The 13,776-nt window shown below is 37.7% G+C and overlaps 2 protein-coding genes across 2 annotated transcripts; one reads left to right on the top strand and one right to left on the bottom strand.

Annotated features, from left to right (window-relative positions):
• The first annotated feature begins 1,574 nt into the window (after positions 1-1,574).
• Positions 1,575-10,224, top strand: LOC147538871 (serine/threonine-protein kinase VPS15-like). The gene is made up of 11 exons (XM_086638929.1): positions 1,575-2,035; positions 2,350-2,472; positions 2,596-2,641; positions 2,731-2,891; positions 4,417-4,496; positions 4,647-4,752; positions 4,904-5,080; positions 5,177-8,350; positions 8,517-8,764; positions 8,855-8,954; positions 9,833-10,224. The coding sequence occupies exons 1-11, from the start codon at positions 1,763-1,765 to the stop codon at positions 10,007-10,009; spliced, it is 4,665 nt and encodes a 1,554-aa protein (XP_086495055.1). The 5' UTR covers positions 1,575-1,762; the 3' UTR covers positions 10,010-10,224.
• A 377-nt stretch (positions 10,225-10,601) lies between these two features.
• On the bottom strand, positions 10,602-13,411 carry LOC147538872 (uncharacterized). Its single transcript, XM_086638930.1, has 3 exons — positions 13,122-13,411; positions 10,989-13,030; positions 10,602-10,874 (listed from the first exon to the last, which is right to left on the bottom strand). The coding sequence occupies exons 1-3, from the start codon at positions 13,189-13,191 to the stop codon at positions 10,782-10,784; spliced, it is 2,205 nt and encodes a 734-aa protein (XP_086495056.1). The 5' UTR covers positions 13,192-13,411; the 3' UTR covers positions 10,602-10,781.
• Positions 13,412-13,776: the final 365 nt, after the last annotated feature.

The raw sequence follows: 13,776 nt of genomic DNA on the forward strand, positions 1-13,776 counted from the left end.
TGGAACACAAAGTTTAGTTATAATATTATCTCCCAAATAGTATTAATTAAAACTAAAATTTGTTTGTAAATTTGTGGACTAATAGCTTGTTCAAATTATTCCTTATTCTAACTGCATAGCAATAGAATTTCACACAATGATCATTACAAAGGCCTAGGATGTGCTAAGTATGATAACTGTCGAATTTGGGACTTCCGCATTACGAAATAGATGCACTTACTAACTGGGCTATCAGTTGTCGGCGGGTAAAATTTTTTGACTTAACTTTTTCTGTTTCCCTAAGCCTTCATTGCCATTTCTTCTCCACGACGACAAAGATCGTTGGAGAACAACATTATTTGTGACTTTTTGGAGTTCTTTTCTTCAGCTTTTTCTCTCTCCTTCAACAAAATCACCTCTGGCTACCACCACCATTTTTCTCATCTCTTTATCTCCTCCCTTTCTTATGTCCCTCTCTCTCCTCCACCGTTGTCTCCATCTTCTTTGACTGTTTGGTGAAGGAGACTCTCCTTCGTTAGAATGTCGCTCTAATTTAGGTGGAAATCTCCTTAATACCAAATGTGCAAAACTAGTGTGAGAACGAGAAAGAGGAATGGGGAGAGAGGAATGATGGTGGTGGTTGGAAGTGGTGGTGGTGGTCGGAATTGGTGATCGAAGACGAAGAAAGATGAAGTTTTGTGGCCTACGAAAATTTGACAAAACTCACTATTTCCCTTTAAAATTTTGTAACGTACGAATTTTTCTTGTTTTCTCAAACCATCAGTCTTTCCTTTTTTTTTTGTCATTATAGGTTCTCGCCCGCCCATAAGGGCGAAGTAGATTTCTTTAGGCTAACGCCATAAACATACGTAGCACTAATATTTTTTCTGGGATAAATGAAGAGAGATGCCTTTTTTTCACTCATGATTTTAAATGACATAAATACTGTTTTGTTGTTTCCATAATTACTTAAAGAGTTCAAACATTAAGAAGTCATTTTCGGTTAGATATAATCTTTATGAAACTAAGCAAAATTGTATGGCTAGACTTATTTCTTGTATAACCGACCGAACTGTGTTTTGTATATTAAATATAAATGAGTTTTTATATATTAAATATAACTGATTTTGATCCGAAAGAGAAGGATTTTTTTTGGCCCCTAATTTGTGACCAACTTTCATTTTAGCCCCCTAGTATTCATTTATTAAAAAAACTCCCCATTTTCTAAAGATCGTCAATCAACTTTAACAAATTATTTTTTTCCTTTCCTTACTATCCTTCTTCTAAAATTAATCCTCATCTATTCTTACTATCTTCTTTGACATCTCACAGGTGGTCTAAATAAATGAAAAGACGAGAGTCAAAAAGAAGCGGGTTAAGAGGCCAAAAAAGAAATAACCCAAAAGAAGAAAAGAGAAAAAAGAAATGGGAAGTTTTATAGGAGCCTCTAATTTTGTTAAGAGGGCCCCTTCTTGTGAATTCGGTGGACTATCGAATTGTAGTCTGACAAATTCACAAAAATAGACTACTGGAGTGAATTTGGATGGACTCGTACCGATTAGTCTCATGTAAATTCGATAGACTCGTATCGGATTGAGAAGGGGGCCCCTTAAACAAGAACGAGCCCTATAAAACTTCCCAAAAGAAAGAACAATATGGAGTGGAGCTAGCTTGGTTTAACATCATTCCAATGTACCCAAAGGGGGAAAAGAAGTTTAAACAAAACAAAGTCCAAACCACAACATAAAAAAAAAGTCATAAATGGTAACAAAAAAAAAACAAGATGGGAAATAAAATCGCAAGAACAACACAAGCTTCAGCATCAGAATATTATCTTCATGATCTTCCTTCTTCATACAATTTAGTCCTCAAAGAAGTATTAGGTCGTGGTCGTTTCTTGAAATCCATTCAGTGTAAACATGATGAAGGTCTTGTTCTTGTTAAAGTTTACTTCAAGCGTGGGGATTCAATTGATCTCAAAGATTATGAACGTCGTCTACTTCAAATTAGACTCATTTTTCGATCTCTTCAACATCCCCATGTTTGGCCTTTCCAAGTAAGAATTACCAAAAAAAAAAAACCCTAGTAGTGCTAGTTTCAGCTAATCCCCAAAGTTCTTTAATTTTGATGCAAATTATACTGGGTTGAAACGTTTAATGACCCAAATTTTTGTTGGTTCTGTTTCTTTAATTATATCTAGGATTTTCAACTTTTATGTAGTATTGAATTGAGAACTAGAAGTTTAATAATCCCTAAAAGTTTCAATTGTGATGCTGTATTGTCTTGAAATTGATTTTGTTTAACACTAATAACCTTATTTTGTTAATCCAACTTTGTGTATTTATTAGTGAACCTTAAATTTTGATGCAGTATTGGCTTGAAACGGATAAAGCGGCTTATCTATTGAGACAATACTTCTTTAATAATCTTCATGATAGATTGAGTACTCGGCCATTTCTCAGTTTGGTTGAGAAGAAATGGTTAGCTTTTCAGGTACACCTTCTTTTTAATAAACTGTTAATGGATTCAAAGTTAATTGTTGCTTGGGTTTTAAGTTCATGAATCACAATTGTCATGGATATATTCACTTTGACGATTGCAATTTTCGTTCTACAGTTACTCTTTGCCTTGAAACAGAGTCACGAAAATGGTGTCTGTCACGGTGAGTCTTTCTAGTTATTTGGAGTACATGATTATATGAAAATATTTAATTTTGGTTTTGAGTGTGGCTGATCGTTTTGGTCGAGACAGGTGATATTAAGTGCGAGAACGTTCTAGTGACATCTTGGAATTGGCTTTATCTTGCTGATTTTGCATCGTTTAAGCCCACTTATATACCTCATGACGACCCTTCGGATTTCTCTTTTTTCTTTGACACTGGAGGGAGGAGGAGATGTTATCTTGCTCCCGAGGTTGGTTCTCTGCTATGAATACTTCTATGTGGTGGAATGTGTTAAATCCGATTGATTTGCTATTTTATGTTTAGTGATGTTTAGAGTTGCCGGCTAACTAGATTAAGGTTGTTTGATGTAGCTTTCCATGCCTAATAGACGGTCTCGTGATTTACGTATGAATATTTTCTCGGCAATTTAATTTTTTGTCATATTTTCTGGTGAAGGAAAATGTGGGCTGGGCTTATTGAAAAATGCTTTAGCAAACACAAATAGTTAAAGTATTCACACATATGGACCTCTCTGGCTGTGCAACATAGATAAAACGGACACTATAGGTGTATAAGTATATTTTGTTTATTAGATTTTCCTTCTTTTTTTTTTATTGGTAAAAATATTTTCATAGATGAAAAATAATGTATGATGACAAATAAAGTCAAGCACAGCTAGGTAAAACTTAAATAATAATACAATATTACCACCTCTAAAAGGTCTAATCCACCTGAGACCTGAGTGACCTCATTATTTTTATTTTTTGATATTAAGTTCCTTCATAAAAGGAAATGAATATGTTAATCATATCATCAATGATGTGATACATCCAGATAATATAAGAACTAAATTATTCGCGTGCAACCTATTTGATGCCAAATGATAAGATTTCCGAACACTGATTTTAGCTACTCTTACAAACATGGAAAAGTGTCCGTGCTACTTTGCAATCTAGAAGCAACTGATTGGCAGGTGACTCTTTCCAGAGTAGACATCTGCTTACTGTTACTACCGCTAAGCTACATCATTTAAGCTATTGAGAGGAAGGGTAACTAACCATTGCGTGATGGAGATGTTATAGTATGCCCCAGGAAACGAAAGATTATTGAATATTAAAGTCGCATGAGAAGAACTATGAACATATCATTCCAGAGGTTCCAAAGCAACCCACTTGCCTATTTTTTTCAAGATTTGAATGAATACTTGCCTATTACTCCAGTCCAGTAATGCAATTTGCATTGTTTACTTACATGAAGAGGCTACATCCTTCATCGTTATATGATGAGAAATATCAGATGACTCTTTTTCTGGATCTGCATAGACTGATGTTTTTGACACAAAATGGGTCTTGAATCAGGTCCACGCAAGCATAGACCTTTTCTTAACTTGCTACTGCATCTCTCTAGCTCCATCGTCATAGAGGATGTTAAAAAGACAATATATTTGTGGGCTAAAAGAATTGTAACTGTTAGATCTATTTCCTATTTAGATGTGGTAGTTAATTGGGAGGCGTGGATTTTGTGAGAGAATCTATGTCCTAACCCCTTCCCCTATTATATAGTTTTTCTTTCTTCAATATATTCATTCGAAGTTTCAAAAATAAAATAAAAAATAAAGCTGAATGAAATTGTTTATGGTCCAACTAATACTCTCATATTTTCTACATTAACTTCGACTCTTCAACCATCTAAGTATTTAGTGTATGGATGTAAGCTACTTTGATATGTCATTTATATATTAGACGATCCAAGTTAAACTCTTCTCTATGTTTCAGAGGTTTTATGAGCATACTAGTGAGGGACAAGTTGCACCAGATGCACCTTTGAGTCCTTCCATGGACATATTCTCTGCAGGGTATTTTTTTCCTCTTAAGGAAATCATGTTGGTCTTTTTTTTCTTCTTGTAACTATGCATCTGTATTTCTTGAAATCTAGCTTTTGTTCATATATAGACTGTCTGATGACTGCTGGGTACTCTTCCAAACCTTAATTGGTACATTTTCAGATGCGTTATAGCAGAGGTTTTCCTTGAGGGACAGCCACTATTTGAACTATCCCAAATACTTTCTTATAGGAGAGGCCAATATGATCCTAATCAATCCCTCGAGAAGGTGGGCCTGATCCCTTGTCTTCTATTTTCCTTCTATACTATGTATCTCTTACTTCTTTTTCTAGCCCGTGTTGTTTTACTTATCTATGTTTTTGTTTACAGTCACACGCACTTGCTTTTCGTAATACTGATAGATTATGTTGTCAATGCAGATCCCAGATCTGGGTATCCGGGAGATGATTCTTCATATGATTCAGCTGGATCCATCGTCCCGACTCTCTGCTGAAAGCTACTTGGAGAACTATGCATCCGTTGTGTTCCCTTGCTATTTCTCTCCCTTCCTTCATAATTTCTTTTCCTGTTTGATTCCACTTGATTCTGATACAAGGGTAAGGAGTTTTGCAAAATTGGCTCCTTAAGATTAGGGTTTCCGCAGCACTTTAGTTTGGTTAGTTCTTGGGCACATTATATCATTTCTTTTGCAGGTTGCAGTCACACAAAGTGCTTTTGATGATATACATACGCAAATGAAGAAAAATATATCAAGTAGGCAGAGTGGTAATGTGTCCAAGGAATCTTCAATCTGCAGAACCAGCGAGCTTCTTGAAGTGACGGAGAACGAGAAACCAAACATGAATTCAGAGGGCTCCTTGAGGAAGAGGGGAGAACTAGAAGAAGGCCTATTTGGTAATCAAGTCCAACTTCTTGGTGATATCAAAACCCTCCTTACAGATGTAGAACAGAGAAACCATAATTCAAATACCAAAACTGTGCTTGAAAAAGCTTCTGGTTATGTTACATCTGATGCGAGGAGATCCACATTTACCCCAAACATCAAGCACTCTGATAAGCATTCTCAGGAAGGGGTTCTCAAAACCATGTCCAAGGAGTTCAAAGGGGGTTATATTCTGAAACAGATAAGTAAGAGTGACTTAGAAGCATTAATTACGAAATATGACCGCCATCCAGATACTTTTGTAATGCCTTCAAATCCAGTGCTCCAGCACGATATGAGCTGTGAAGATATGGTCCTTATCGCATCATTGCTGTGTTCTTGCATACGCAGTGTAAAATTACCACAGTTAAGGAGGGCCGCTGTACTTCTACTCAAATCATGTTCCTTGTATATTGATGATGAAGATCGATTGCAACGTGTACTCCCCTATGCTATTGCGATGCTATCTGATCCTGCTGCAATAGTGCGGTGTGCGGCTTTAGAGACTTTGTGCGACATTCTTCCGTTAGTTCGGGATTTCCCTCCTAGTGATGCTAAAATCTTTCCTGAGTATATCTTTCCAATGTTATCTATGCTTCCAGATGACCCAGAGGAAAGTGTGCGGATTTGTTATGCTAGCAATATCTCAAAACTTGCCTTGACAGCTTATAGGTTTTTGATGCAGTCCCATAGCTTGACGGAGGCAGGGGTTTTTGATAAATTGAGCACACCTCATAAATCATTAGCCCCTTCTGTTGAGGTATCAGAATGGCTACAGAAACAGAGCAGTGATGCACAGCTTGCAAATTTAAGGAAGTCTATAGCAGAGGTTGTTCAAGAGCTGGTAATGGGCACAAAACAAACTCCAAATATCAGGAGAGCACTGTTGCAGTATATTGGAAACTTGTGCTGCTTTTTTGGTCAGAGGCAGAGTAATGAATTTCTGTTACCCATACTCCCAGCTTTTCTAAATGACCGAGATGAGCAGTTAAGGGCAGTTTTTTATGGTCAGATTGTATTTGTATGCTTCTTTGTGGGTGAAAGAAGTGTTGAGGAGTATCTTTTACCTTATATCGAACAGGCTTTAAGTGATGCAACAGAGGCTGTGATTGTTAATGCATTGGAGTGCTTGGCCATGTTGTGCAAAAGCAGATTTCTGCGAAAAAGGATATTGCTTGAAATGATAGAACGGGCCTTTCCGTTGTTATGTTATCCAAGTCAATGGGTAAGAAGGTTAGCTGTCACTTTTATTGCTGCTAGTAGTGAGTGTTTAGGTGCTGTAGACTCTTGTGTTTATCTAGCTCCAGTTATACGCCCTCTACTTCTCAGACAGCCGGCATCTCTAGCTTCAGAGAAATCTCTCGTTTCATGTCTGAAGCCTCCAGTCTCGAGGCAGGTGTTCTACCAAGCCTTGGAAAATGTGAGGGGTTCAGACATGTTGGAGAGACAAAGAAAGATATGGTACAATACATCGGCACAACCAAAGCAATTGGGAACTTCGGAAGTAAATAGGAGAGGAACAAGCGAAGTAAATACAAAGACGAACTGGGGTGGCAAACAAACCATCAGCAGTTCAGTGCAGCAGTTGGGGCTACATAATGCGGAGGACGACGAAAATAGATTGAGAGCAATGGGTAGCTTCATGCGCAATCATCTGAGTACAGTTGACACTCGAGATCCTCTGTGCACGGAGAAGTTGCAGTTCTCCGGCATTATTTCTACGCATATCAGTGGTGGAGATAGTTTTAATTATGATGGGTCATCTGATGGCATACCTTTGTACTCCTTTAGCATGGAAAGACGAGCAGGCGGAGCTGCTTCTGCAGGATCTGATTGTTATCCGCAGACAAATTCTCTTGGAATAGCTTCATCATCCATGCCTTGGACTAGTGCTATTAACAAATCAGTTGGTTTTGCTGGTTCAACTGCCGCATCAAAGATTTTGGCAGGATCATTCAGCGTTAGCAAAGGTGGTAAGCAGTTCCACATGGGCGTGCATGATGCTGAAGGAAGAGAAAACCACGAGTCTGCCTATATCGGTGGAAAGTTTCAAGATATGGGTATGTCTGGAACTCTAACGGGAACCTCGTCTGTAAATATAGAAGATGTTCAACCACAGTCTGATTTGACTGGACTGTTGACTTCCTCACGAGCATCATCAGTTCCTGACGCAGGATGGAGACCTCGTGGGGTGCTTGTAGCACATCTCCAAGAACACCGTTCTGCTGTTAATGACATCGCAATTTCAAACGACCACTGTTTTTTCGTGAGTGCATCTGATGATTCTACTGTCAAGATATGGGACACTAGGAAACTGGAAAAAGACATTTCTTTCAGGTCGAGGCTCACATATTCTCTTCATGGGAGCCAAGCACTTTGTGCTACAATGCTTCAAAGCTCTTCACAAGTCGTTGTTGGAGCATGTGATGGCACAATACATATGTTCTCTGTTGACTACATCTCTAGAGGATTGGGGAATGTTGTAGAGAAGTACTCAGGTGTTGCTGACGTGAAAAAGAGGGAGGTAGGGGAAGGTGCCATTCTTACCTTGTTAAACTACTCTTCCGATGGCTGTCCTAGTCAGACTGTTATGTATAGCACACAGCGTTGTGGGGTCCATCTTTGGGATACAAGATCGAATTCAATGTCATGGATGTTAAAGGCAACTCCTGAAGAGGGATATGTGTCCTCTCTGGTAACAGGTCCGTGTGGGAAATGGTTTGTGTCAGGATCTTCAAGGGGTGTCCTCACGCTTTGGGATCTGAGGTTCCTTCTTCCTGTTAACTCATGGAACTATTCTCAGGTATGCCCCATAGAGGATATGTGTTTACTCATTCCTCCACCTAATGCTTCTGTGTCTGCCACTGCAAGGCCTCTGGTCTATGTCGCTGCTGGTTGTAATGAAGTTTCCCTCTGGAATGCAGAGAATGGAAGTTGCCACCAGGTAAAGATGGCTGTCTTTCTTTTTTTTGGAACTTTGTATTAATATATATTGAAAAAGAATATACATCGGAACATGCTGAGGCTATGTTACATCATCATAGCTTCTCAACTTTTTTATATTTGTCTCCACCAACTCAAGCAATTTCAAAACATGCATATATTTGTAGGTATTTAGACTGGCCAATAATGGTAGCGAAGCTGAAACTTCTAACCTTCCATGGGCCTTAGCAAGGCCTTCAACAAAGACCAATTCTAAACAAGATGTGAGACGTAATACAAATCCGAAGTATCGTGTTGACGAGTTGAGTGAGCCGCCACCAAGGCTTCCTGGCATCCGCTCATTGCTTCCTCTACCTGGTGGAGATTTGTTAACTGGTGGCACTGACATGAAGATCCGCCGCTGGGACCATCTCAGGTTTTAGTTTGGATATTTTTTTTCTTTTCGCTCTGCTTTTGTCTGGTTGGTCGGTTTTATTTTAACTCATGTTTATCTCTATGTTTGTAGTCCTGATCGCAGTTACTCTGTTTGCGGGCCATTGTTAAAAGGAACCAGAAATGACGACTTTTATGAGACACGGTCTAGTTCAGGAGTGCAGGTTGTGCAGGTATGTGAAACAACTGTGGCAAATTTAGCATACATAGATAAATGCGTCAGAAAGTGCATTGCAATTCTCACACTTTAGAAGGATAATCTCTGTAGTTAAACTTGTAATCAGAGGCTAGTCAGCAAAGTGGAAACTAGAGAATTGCTTTGAGTACATGACATCAGTCGGCCACACATATATTGTTATATTATAAAAAATATATGCTGTAACCCAAGTCTCATATTAGCAGTAGGTTGCAGTAAATCAACATTACTAAATTCCAGTTAACACTAAAATCACTAAATCAACACTCTCTGAGATGAAAGATATGACCGCTTTTAAGTATTGACTATATTGTTTTACTTTAGTAGTCTTGGATCTCTTGGTTTCCGACTCGAGAAGTTAATCCTTTTCTAAAATGATTAGGTCAACTTCTCTTAGTCTATTCGGTTGTTTTTCTTCATCTTTCTCAAGAATGTAATGCTGAATTATCTTATGTCTTATAGACTTTAAGTAAACAATGTTGAGACAATCGTAATAGTAAACTACTACTTTTAGGAACTCCCTTAACCCCAGTTGTAACGGGGAGAGAAACGCTAGTCGTCAGTGCGTCACTCTGTGGGCCTGGTTACCTGTTTATTCTTAGTATATATGATAAACAGGAAAGGACTAAGTGGTCGCCAGGTGATACCGTGATAGTAATACATACTTACTGTTACTTTTTTTTGTTGAACCATACTTACTGTTACTAGAAATGAAAAAAACAAAATGAATATATGCATTTCTTAATCGAGACATTTTTTTTGGTAGGTAATTATTACAAAAATCTTTGTACCTTGAAGTAAATTTCTTAACTTTTAGAGGCTAATAAAAAGGTTTACTTGTTGGCGAGCTTACAGGAGATGAACAAGAAACCTCTGGCATCCAAGTTGACAAAAAAGGCACTCCTGGCAGCTGCAGTAACTGATTCAGCAGGTTGTCACCGCGATTCCATACTTTCTCTAGCATCTGTCAAATTGAACCAGAGGCTTCTCATATCAAGCAGTCGAGACGGTGCCATCAAAGTCTGGAAGTAAAATGTCTAGATCGGTGAAGTGCAGAAACTCATTGTACATACTTTTGTGCAGTTTACTTGAAAATGTACATGATTACTTCTAGTGAACACTCAGTAACAGAAAATCCTTGGAAAATTGTATAGAATGGTAGTAGTTGTGCTGGCACTTGTATAGATGGTTATCCTATCAATGTATGCGACCATTTAAAAGTATCACTTTACATGTTCTATTTTCGATATCTGATCATTGCAAGTACTTCTACATCTGAAAGTTCAGCCGAATTGAGATACTATAAAATCGGACTCAAATGCAACTTCTGATAATTGGGATACAAAAAAATAGGATGGTATGGCCGTGTTCCTCGAAGCGGAGCTAACAAACTTATTAAACTTTTCAAGCAAAGTTAGTGGTTTTAAGCTTTTAAATTAAGGCGGTATTTGAGTTACTTCGGGCAAATCCTATTTCCCTAGTGATTTTACTTCTCACTTTATTTTTTGATGAGATCGATTTTACTTCTCACTTGAGAGACTATCTTTTGCAACTTCATTTTTTTCATGATATCAGGCTTTTATAACCATTGTTTTTCTTCGGAAAAGGAAAATAAGAGATTGGATAACAGAAACAAGATTGATCAAAAGCCTGATCAAAATTCATTACTGATTAGTTGAGATACAAATTGATCAGTTCCTATTAAGGTAAAGGAAACTCTTCTACCATTGAATTAAAAACAAAAATAAAGAAAACTAGTAGCCTAAATGAAACAACAGGAAGCTGTTTTTATCAATTGCTGCAGTTATGGAGACATGACTGATTTACTTCGAATTCGACTTGATCTTCTCACTGGTGTCGTTATGATATTCAGTATTTCTTCGCCATCTTTGGTTCCCTGTTTTCAAACACAAAAATATCAAATCTTTCAATAAACATCATCAATTTGAACTTCTTAACCGGCATAGTTTGATCAAAATAATGTAAGCATAGTTCGAAATTGTTAACTGACCTTTTTCTTGACAATCTTCTCCTGGGTAGTGAAGCTTCCATATGAAGGAGAATCTGCAGCAGAGAACTCGGATTGGGAAGGATAATCTTGACTGTCATCAGGTGACATTCGTCTTCCTCGCCATTTCTCTGAAATAGACACTGAAAACTTACTATCTTCTCCACCATCTATGGTCCTTGATTTCACAAGACTGCAGTTTTTCAGGGAGCTCACGGACTCCTCCATTACAAATTCACCAAGTAACTCCACTTTTGGTTGTAATCGGCTTTGATATAGATCTTTTGATACATTCCCAAACGAATGAAGTACAGACGACGGATTAGTGTAAGATTCAGCTTCTTCTTTCTCAGGAAGACACAATTTGTTGGCCTTTTCGATTATCTCATCAATGGTGGTATCTTGTTTCTTTGGAACCCTATATTCAAATGTCGGTTCCACGGTTGATGAAACATTCTCGGCAATAGACTTTCGACGCTTTAGACCAAGAAAGCCAAGAACAAGAGATGCCAGAAGTACACCACAAATTGAAATCACAATGGGCAGTTCAGCAATCGATGAAACAACTTCATTGGATTCAATCTGCTGCTTCTCTGATATCAACTCCTTTTCAGATCTTTCGTTGTCGTTCGTCCCTTGGGTTTGAAGAACTTCTGATGGTTCAGAAATCTCTTCAGCTACTTCACTCAAGAATTCAGTTTCTACATTTCTTCCTTCAAGCATCTCTGCTTCTTGCACAATTACCTCATCATTAACTTCCTCAATTGGAAGTTTTTCCATCTGAGAATCTGCTTCAGCTTCTGTGATTTCCAAATTCTCTTCTTTTTCTGAATTCACCTCCATTTCAGATGTACCGAGTTTCTCACCGGCTTCATCTTCTTCATCGACAGATACATCGACGATTTGGTCCTCAGAAACTCGTACAAGTTCAGAAATGTCTAAAGCTTCTGTTCCATTCACCTCAAATATTTCATCTACCAACATGTCCTCTGCCTTCTCAAGTTCTTCCCCACCCACCACCTCATCTTCTTTGATCTCCTCATCTTCAACTCTTTCAGAAACTTCCATCAAATCCAGATTCTTTTCGGGTCCATTCAGCTCTGAAATCCCATCCATCTGATCTATAAATTCATTTGGTATCTCCAATTGAATTTCACCCATATCTTCCCCTTTGATCCCCTCAACATTACCTCTTTCGGTTATTTCTTCCATCAAGAACTCCTTATTAGTTCCCCAGAGTACAAAATTGTCTAAAACAGATTGAGATAGACTATTCTGAAATCTCTGGTAACCTTGTTTCAGATCCAATATAGTTTGTACCGGCGGAGGGGGGTTTGGGGAATTCATAAAAGACACGTAAAATGTCGAAAAAGCTACAAAACTTAATATGAGTAAAAATTGAAGTACCTTACTGAAATTCCACCAACCCTTATTTTCTTCCTCCTCTTCTACTTCTTCTTCAACTTCTTCATCATCTTCTTCTTCTTCTTCACTTTCATCACATTTCTCACTTTCTAATGTCTGTTTTTGCTCTGATTCCTCAGTGCCTGAACTAGACACATCTTCCTGAGACGAAGAAACATCAGACTGTGTTTCCTCTTCTTCTTCTTCTTCAACTAATTTCTCAGGTTCCTTCGAAGCAGATCGATTTACACCTAACCCATTTTTCCCAAATTGTTTGACTTCATTCTCTCTACGGAGAAGGATTTCGGTACGGCGATTAGGATTGTAACGAAGGAATTTAGGTCTGGGTGAGAGGTAATTCGTTAATGGATCATAAGAAGCATCCAGTTCAGAAGATTTTGGGGATAATGGTGTTATCTGATTAGATGGATGTGAGAAAATTGAACCAGAGATATCATTTCTCTCTGCCAAGATTTTCTTACTTGGTGTAGTAGCCTTTGAAGCTGCAGAAATTGTGGGTGACATGAAATGTTTAGTTACAGATGGTTTTTTAGGGTTTTGAGATTTTGAACACATATGATTCTGGGTATCCTTTTCATTCTCATTGATTTCTTTCCTTGAAGACATCTTCTGTTTCAAATCTGGAAACACAAAAAAGATAAAGAAGAATTTCAAGATTCTGTTTTACAAGAAACCAGAAGAAATTTAGAGAGAGAGAGAGAGAGATCTTACCAGAGTTTGATGAGATTCTAGGGATTCCTGAAGGTTTGATTGGTTGTGTTGGTGACATGAAATCATCCATTGATCTTCTTCTTCTTCTTGTTCTTGGGAGTTTTCAAGGTTAATTGAAATTTCTTGAAAGAAAAATTCTTGATCGTTCTTGTTTGAATGAGTTTTGCTGTGTAGTTAGAGAAACGAAACGACCGTTAGAAGTGTGGATTATTTATTGAAGAAAGATGAACATTTGAATTTTGAATTGTTTCCAGTTTTTTTGACCGTTGAGAGGAAAGAACTACAACGGTAACAAAATATCCTTTCAATATTCGGTAATGAAGAAGATCCCAATATTGGGAAGATTCCCTTGTTCACCCCAACACGTTTCAATCTTACCCTTCAATCTCTAATACTTCAACATTTAGTCCTTGGCGCAGTTAACTAAGTTACATTTCAGTTCATTAGTCTGCTATTCTTGAAATTCTGGTTTATCTCAAAAAAAAAAAATTATGACTTTTCTAATAAATAAATATCCCACCCACCTCCAATTGGAAACCTATATGTTGTACATATATAAGTACAATATATACATAAGTCCAAGGGTATATAGTCCAAAATAATGTTCAAAAAGGGTTTAGGATCCAATCTTCCCCAAAAATAAATTTTTAGTCCT

Source organism: Eschscholzia californica, unplaced genomic scaffold (genome assembly GCF_041429995.1).
Source record: "Eschscholzia californica isolate CP2 unplaced genomic scaffold, dmEscCali1.0.p SCAF_5, whole genome shotgun sequence".
Taxonomy (NCBI): Eukaryota; Viridiplantae; Streptophyta; class Magnoliopsida; order Ranunculales; family Papaveraceae; genus Eschscholzia; species Eschscholzia californica.